The sequence below is a fragment of the Malus domestica genome, chromosome 11 (genome assembly GCF_042453785.1).
Source record: "Malus domestica chromosome 11, GDT2T_hap1".
NCBI lineage: Eukaryota > Viridiplantae > Streptophyta > Magnoliopsida > Rosales > Rosaceae > Malus > Malus domestica.
Window position 1 is genome coordinate 31,896,218 of NC_091671.1, and position 8,903 is coordinate 31,905,120.

Here is an 8,903-nt window from a genome sequence, read left to right on the forward strand (position 1 = left end):
GGTAGAAAAGACGGTCTCAGTTGAAGAAATCATGCTCCTGTGAAGTACCAAGTGAAGATAGTGGTGGAGTTCCCGCCACGGAAGAATCAATAGACATGACTACCATGGACACAAGTTTAAGCACCTTATGCTTTCTACCGGATGATGTTCCTCAGCCAGAATCACTTCTAGACAGCCTTGATTAAGCAAATTGTTCGCGATCTTATGAGCATTTCTGGAAAAATAATAAACAAGAAATCCTTTTCAAGAAAAATCACACTGATGAGAGGATACAATCAACCATAGCGGTATGAGCATTTGGTGCTCAGCGCCCAGATGCACAAGAACACCCGCAAGGATAAGGAAAGATAAAGGGAGATGAGCTTCGTAACCAGAAGAGTTAAATCGAAGAAATCAGAAAAGACAATGCAAGATCAGAAAATAGAATCATAAGATTAAATCAAACATCCGTACAACTAAACTCAACTATATAGCTGAACTCAAATTCTTAGTGTCGATGCAAAAACAATATCACAAAGGTCATCCTGGACCTACCGAGTAATTCACAAACACTGATGTCTTTGATAACAAGCTCATATGACACCATTCCTTATCCAAGCAGACGACAAGAAGACTTCACCAGAAAAATCTAAGCACAGATACATGCACCCCTGGATGAGTTCCTCCATTGGATAACCTTCACTAGTAGTTTCATAAAGTACTATTTGCTTTTGTAGTCCCACGTTCATCAACTGTGGAGTTATGGAAATAGTAGTTAAAAACAACTTGAAAAGAACAAAACAAATGCTTGGATAAATGGCATTCTGGTATACTGATTACCTCATCCAGATGCTGATTCTGATGGAGTTGCTTCTTGTTTTGGTTTTCTTCGTTCAGGAGGAGGTCCATCTCTTCGTCTTTCATATCTTCTGCTCTCAAATTTTGATTCTCTCCGTTTCTTTGGTTGATAAACGGGGTAGTTTCCAGGAATTATCTCTCCATTAACATATTTATCACCTATAAATAACCCCCAAGATGAAATCATTATACTTATTCGTAAGCGGTAAAACAAACCCTTTGTTGCAACAAAACATACCTCCATAATCCTTGTTTTTAACATCTATATATGAATCTGGCAACACCCAGAGAACACCAGGCAATCCTGCATCAGGATGAACCAAGTCAGCTCTACAAATTCACTGTTACACGAGAAAATCGCAAAAAGATGCACCCGACTACAATGCCTACCTTTGAATTTTTCAGATGTTTCTTCAGATACAGTACATTGGAATCCAGTGTAGGTGGTGGTGCTAAAAGCATACATGTTCTTCTTTGCTTCTTCCATGCTGTCACATAAAGAACCATGGGAGGTTGTGAGATTAATAACTAAGAGACTCTCACTAAGTAGGTAACCTAGCAGAGTACTAAAACCCACATGTTCAGGTTAAGTTAAACAATCCTAAGTTAACTAATCCAGCAGAGCCTTGACCATCATCAACCAAAACTAATTTGAGATGATTCCAATTCATTGTCCCACACCATCAAGTTTTTAGCTTTACTATAATGAGATTTACAATACGAGAATGAACTTGATTTCGTAAATAAAAATGTACCAGCGGTTAACTCAAAATTAAAAGATAGCTTACTATCTAGTGTATCCAATAAATTACAAAAACTACTTCCAAAATAAAGAGAATCTCTTGCTCAATGCAAAGTAATGAACCAATACTACAATTACCAAGCCTCACCGCATTACTTAGTAATTATTTTCGAGTTCTATATAAACATAAACAGATTAAGAACCTAGTCACCTATATAAACATTCCATTTCCTTGCAACTATTGAACAAATTTACGAAGCATACTTCACTCAACTTGTTATTTGGGCTAAAAATTTTCTTTTCGCGCAATCGAAACTTATTTCCGCACACGAAAAATCCAACAACTACTCAGAGTGGAAACAAAACGATCCAGAAAGCCTTATACTTGTCCATATTTCACTAAAAATTTAGCACAGGTGTAAATTTTCCCCCAAAAAAACAGAACCCAGAACCCATTTTCCATTAAAACAATAAAAAACTGTAAAAATCATAGAAATTGAAGGACAATTAGAGGGTGAAGAAGTACCTTCCAAGAACAGAAGCGAGAGTGTTGAGGTAGGTCTCAATCATTTGCTCCCTAGTTGGGGCAGGGTCCTTAGGGAACTCCATGACTATAAGCCAGTGGTTATAGTCACAGCCCGGTAACATAATCGTCTCCCGCTGCTCATTGCTGCTGCTTCTCCTCGACGAGTAGTCACTGTCGTTCACAGCTCGAACGCGCAGCTTAGAGGGAACGGAGCGAGTCAAAGGCCGAGTATCCGAGTTGAATCGGAGCGTAGAGAAAGAGGGTTGGGGAGAAGGAGGGAAAAGGGAGGGCCTTGGGGATAGTATTAGGGCTTTGGATGAGAGAAAGAGGCTCGGCGCCATTGCCATTTTCGTAGTTCGCACCAGAGGGACGGAGAGTTAGCGTAGATAAGGAGAGAGAAAGGGGGATATTTTCAGGTATTATATTGAATAGTTTTTTATTTTTTGGGCTGGGCCATGGGAATTGGGCTTTTTGGTTGTGTAAGGTCCATCATAATTTTTGAAGAGCAAGGACAATAAATTTTGCTTGAAAAAAATCTTTAATAAAGGAAAGTTTTTGTCTACGGTCAATTTTAGGTTCAAAACTATGGGACGAGGGCATTGTTGAGAGATTAGGATAAATTGTTTTTGGCGTTTACAAATAGTAATAGAATAAGTGAGTTTTCAGTGTATATATCATATCGTTTGTCAAATAAAATTTTGTTTCTGCACACCATGATTTTCCGACAATTCACTTGTTCTATTACCATTCCAATTATTCCATGCTATGAAGCATTAAATTCCATGTTACGAGTATTGGACGACCTAGATTAGTTTGGATTATTACTTTTATTGTGATCCCGTGAATCTAGACCATCCAATGCTCGTAACATTTAATGCTACGTAGTATGAAAGTTGAACCTCATCTTCTTTATCCAACTATAGGAATTGTCTCATTTGAAACAAACCCTAGTTTCTCGCCTACCTCAAAACGACGCAAGCACCTAACTTGTCTCTACACAAGTAACGCATATGTCGGAATAAGAAATAAAGGATAAGACGAAGATTATATATGTTGAGAAGTGTTTGAAGCTATAAGATTAAAATTGAAGGTGAGTTTGAGAAACTTAGTTCAAATTTTTCGTCTCTTAATGTGAATTTTTAGCATAAACAAATATCATTGTAATAAAAAAAAAAATGTTTGAGTTCTAATTTGACAAAAAAATAAGCACAAATCTAGTTAAAAATTGGAAGGGAAGTGATTTTAACACACCCTTTTTAGCTTCTTAGGCTTTTAATTTATGGATATCAAATCAAATAAATCAAACAAAATTGACGGTCAATATTAAACAAATGCGCATTAGAAGTTAAAGATGGTGTTGGAAAATGGCTACCCAAATTGGAATTGGCTTCGTTAAACTGGCTAATAGTATTGGGCTACAATTTACACACAAGTTTCTTTGGGCTGGGTCTGCTGATTATGAAAGCCTCTGAATGTGCCGAAAGATTTGACCAATACATCCAAATGACCCAAAATATATGCTGTTGTGTTTGACATCATATACCAATGTTCCAATCTAGTTGTGTTATAATGCCACAATAATGAGCCTGCTGACCGAGGATGTGAAGAAATGTCTCATATAGGAAGTTTATCGAACTTTGCATGTACTTATAAAGTGTGGACTATTCTCTATTTTACTAATTAATTATTTAGTAGAATCTCAATTTTCTTCATTGACTATCTTAATCTACAAACACGAAATAAAGTCATTGTTTTTTCCATCATAAAAATAAAAAAAATATTATTGCTATATTTAAAATTTTTGAAGGATTGATTCTTGACCTATCATAATTCTAAATATTATCCCACTTTACCGCACTACGTGAAAATAATGACTTCTTAATACACAAAATCTCTTTGCACATGAGCTAAGGAAATTAATTAAGGGAATGTGCCCACACCCTAGTCCAACTCCTTATACGTCCATGCAAGGTCCCTTTAGCAAGACATTAAATAAAAGCATCAACATGTATATAGAATTATAGTAGATGATGAAACAAACATGCATCAATATAGTGGTGGATCCAGGATTTTGGACTCAGAGGGTCCCGATAATAAAGATAAAAAAATTTATAGTGAAAAATGTCTTCTTCACATAACTATTGATCTCTCATTTTGTTGCGGAGTAGACCTTTAATGATATTCATAGCAAAAAATGTCCTCTCCATTGAAGTAGTTGCAACCAGTAAAACCAAAGCCCAATGAATAACCAAATATACATATGCAAACGTTTGCTGCAACCCTTTCTTCCACCATTTTTATTAGCAAGATTGCTAATTCCTCTTAATTGAGAAAAATCATTATCAAAATGCACAAAATGAATATAAATATCAAGTTTTTGTTTTAAAAGGGAGAATATAATATCAAGTTGAGGAAGGATGGGGTGGGACTGCAGGGGACGTGTTGGGGGTTTGGGTTTTTTATTTTTATTTTTTAATGATACAAAGGTAAAATTCATTAGTTACCAAGAAACGTGAAAAAATAAGGACCCAAAAAAGTAACACAAAGAAAAAGTGGGCCAAAACGCCAACCATCTCACCAAAAGCCTAAACAAAATATTAGGCCCACAAACAAACAACAAAAATCGAACAAAACCAAACAATTGGCCTAAACAAGCTTTATGGGCCGAGTCTTAAAACAGAAAAAAAAAAAAAAAAACCTTTCTTTGCTCGGTCGTCTTCTCCAGGAAGACGCCGTCGCTGCAACCTACACCGGCCGTCGTCTTCGAGTACAAGGGGTCCCCATAAAATTTCAAGGCACGATTTAGGGTCTCCGAGGGGTCCTGGGACCTCCCAGGTCCCTCTTTAGATCCGCCACTGTCAATATAATGACTAGAAGTAGTAGACTGCAAGTATAGTTAACTGCAGATGAAGACATGGCTGGCAAATGGGAGGAGATCTTCTTACTCTCATCACTAAGTATGTTCTATGCTTTATGAATACGGTTTAGCACAATGGGAAGAAGGATGTGTGTGAGAACAGGGACACCTCTTTTTATATGTTTAAGGTTTCTCTCGATCTAGCCTATTACAAGAAGGAGATACTAACCAAATCATTTAAGATCACTTGAGTATCAAGTAACTTGATATGCAAGTTACTTGAGAGCTAAGTGACTTTAACGGTAATCCATTAACATCTAGAATAAGATTTTACGTCTTCTGCTATCAATGTGAGATTTATTCTCAATATCATTACTTTAGTCGGATGAGAGTGTAAGCATTCCAAGCTAACTACAGCACCCAAGAGGACAAAACTGAAGATAATAATTGAGAAGAATAATTAACTGCATCATTATTCAGGTCTAACTAGTTCAGTCGTGTCTTGCATGATTAGTTATATATCCACTAATTAACGTAATACAAAATTAATTCTTAATAATTTATCTTTGAAGACCCAACTGTTTGCTTTACCAACTGCAACTAGTAGTTTTTAGAACTGTTTCATAGTAGGAAGCAACCTCCAAGTTCGCGTCACCATTTCCTACTAGTCAAATTATCTGCAATAGTTTTTAGTGTCCTTGATCTTCGTCAGCATTATCTGTTAACTTGTTTATACATTTTATGTATTACAGTTTTAAAGACGTAACCATTGACACATGAACTGTAGTAGTTTATTTTAGTATAATCTTTTGATGGCGGTTGGAAGACATTGACATTAATGATCTTAACATCTTAACACAACGCTAAACAACAATAATTAGCCCAATAATTGAACGGTGAAATAGTTTATTCATATCTTATGTCGAAGATGAATAAATTACATTTCACTATTAAAGAGTTTTTTTGTCAATGAAAAAAAATATAATATGGACATTTTACATCTCTTATGGATTTCTTTGCTTATTCAGATATAGTTTCATTTTATCAATGATATGTGACAGCTTACACATTTATATGTGTAGCAATTATTATTATTATTTTCCAAAATAACAATTATTCTTAAAGATCTTAACAAAATGTAGACTTTCCTGGCTAAAGAAGGTTGAAAAACTGCAGTATGACCGGAGAAAGCTAATTATTTGCAACAACTATTTAGACTTTCCTGGGTTTAGGGTTTATTAATTTACTAGTTTAATTAGGGTTTCCTCATTAAAGTCCGAGGACGCCATCTTTGAACATGCGACATGTTTTCTTTCCTTTTTTCGCTCTACATTTAGAACATAAAAAAGATTATCATCAGATTCCTGTAGCTTATTTTGTATAGAATGTCCCTAATTATTATTAGTGATATGAGCTTTCAACCAAAGTTATTTTGTTTAATGAATTTTTCTCTTCCATATGACTTCAGTCTTCAGTGGCAGGTGAAGAGTAACATAAGACTCATATTAATATATTCAGTTGGTTTGATTGTTTCCCTATCCGTCTTAAAAAACCGAACAGTTTATTCAGGTGGTTTGATTGAACACGTGAATCGAAAATTTACAGATCTTTTGATTAAAAGAGGCAACTATGAGATGTTGAGGCTCATGTCTAGGGCCGGTCGTGAGATTTTAGAAGCCCTATGCGATACTCAAACGGAAATCCTTACATAGTCTAGAATTTTGGTTGCTATATTTTCTTTTATATTTCATTGTGTATAAATTAACATAGCGTAAAATAAAATAAATAAAAATGAAGCATGATGTGGTGGCTATGTACTCATCTGCTTCCCCAATGTTTTTGGGTTCGAACCTCCTTAGTTTTTAATACAAAAAGCATGGTGTGGTGACTATGTAGCAAACATATTACCCTACAAATATTGTAATAGGACCATTCTTGCTCTTGTTATCAGTAGAGTTCATCTCAAGAAATAATTATGTGTTAAACAAATTACATATTATGATATTAGTAGCATGCTTATGATGAATTGTCGGTTTTTTTAGTGCATTTTTGCTCACCTTCTAAAGTAAGGATGTTTCTCACCCCGCCTCGGTTGATTGTCGTTAGATTTGTTAAAATTTTGAGATTCGTGTCTTAAATTAATTATACTAAATTAACCCAGCGGTAATCAATAGGGTACTTTAGGAGTGTGACATTTAAACAATGACTAAATAAATGACTAAATGATGTCATATAAGAAAATAGTGGGCTTTTAAAGATTATATCTTCAACTTTTTAAGAACTTTAATTTATTATGATATTCCTAATTATAGATTTATTAGCAAAAGTGAGCTTTTATAATGAAAGAAATTAACTACATATAATTAAAACAAGAAAAAAATAGTGTAGCAAGAAAAGATTTTGTTTTTTAGGTAAAGTGTAGCAAGAAAAAGATAGTCTAACTAAAGAGGCCCAGAATGGTTACCCCGAAAAAAAAAACAACTCATAATTAAAAGGCATGTGAAGGTCGGGGTCGAATTGATGCCCTGTAACTAAAAACATCAGCGTTTGCCATCTCCGCCATGGGAATTTTGTTAACTATGTTTACGTTTTTGTTATATATGTATTTACTATATAGGATATTAAAATTTCGGGGCCCCATTGAAACGGGGGCTCTGTGCAGTTGCACACCTCATACACCCTCAAGGGAGGCCCTGCTCATGTCAAAAGAAGTAGAAGAACACCTAGGAAGACTTGGAAATAGACTATAATAAAATATATGGAGTACTTTTGTTAATCTACAGAAATGTAGTGAGAGGAAGAAGAGATTCAAGAAATTGTAGAGAGAGAAGTAGAAAACATAAACTTTCAGTATGTTGCTTTTCTTAATTCCTAAGCAATCTCACATACAACATTATTTATACCCTTCTCAATATTCTTACCAAACTGCCTAACTAACTTTCTAATCTGAATACAAGAGGCAGTATCTCAGCCACACAATATATGTCTATCATCCTCCCTCAATCTCATGTTTGGATGATCCTAACATGAGATTGTTACAATGAAAAAGAAACAATGGGGAGCTGAGGCCTTTGGTTAATATGTCAGCAAACTGCTCCTTTGAGGACATAAACTGCACCAAAAGCTTGTTCTTGGAAACCAGCTCTCGAACAAAATGCACATCAATTTCAATGTGTTTTGTCCGTTGATGTTGTACTGGGTTGAAAAACAATGCTATAGCAGAAAGGTTGTCACAGAATAACATAGGAGGTGCAGATATCGGAAAATACAGAAATGCAAGGATTTGTTGAATCCAATCAAGTTCTGCTGCAGTGGAAGATAAAGCACGATACTCTGCTTCAGTGGAAGATCGTGACACTGTTTGCTGTTTCTTAGAGGACCATGATATAGGGTTATTCCCTAATAACACAACGGACCCTGTTGTAGATCGCCGATCATTGGGATCTCCAGCCCAATCGGCATCACTAAACGCAAATAGTGCCAAGTCCCCTTTAGAGTAGGTAATGCCAAGAGTCATAATGCCCTTCAAATACCTCAAAATCCGTTTAACTGCAGTGAAATGAGAGACCATGGGATGCTGCATAAACTGACAGACTTGATGCACAGAAAAAGCTATATCAGGTCACGTGAAAGTTAGATATTGAAGAGCACCCACCACACTCCTATATAAAGTAGGATTAGAATAAGGTTCACCATCATCCTTGAGTAATCTGTTATAAGGTAAACATGGTGTTTCACAAGGTTTGGAGTCAAGCATTTCTGTTTTGACAAGTAAATCCTGCACATATTTCTGTTGTGACAGAAATAACCCATTGGCAGTCTTGGAAATCTGAATTCCCAGAAAGTAGTGAAGAGGACCTAAGTCCTTGATGTCAAATTCAGAAGTTAAAGCACTGATGACTTGCTGAATCTCAGTGGTTGCACTGCATGTGATGATAATA

At 35.6% G+C, this 8,903-nt stretch overlaps 1 protein-coding gene across 1 annotated transcript; it reads right to left on the minus strand.

Moving 5' to 3' along the window:
- Nucleotides 1-450: 450 nt before the first annotated feature.
- On the minus strand, nt 451-2,620 carry LOC103448558 (multiple organellar RNA editing factor 9, chloroplastic-like). The gene is made up of 5 exons (XM_008387818.4): nt 2,106-2,620; nt 1,228-1,325; nt 1,076-1,141; nt 820-996; nt 451-731 (listed from the first exon to the last, which is right to left on the minus strand). The coding sequence occupies exons 1-4, from the start codon at nt 2,450-2,452 to the stop codon at nt 821-823; spliced, it is 687 nt and encodes a 228-aa protein (XP_008386040.1). The 5' UTR covers nt 2,453-2,620; the 3' UTR covers nt 451-731; nt 820.
- Between the last annotated feature and the right edge of the window lie 6,283 nt (nt 2,621-8,903).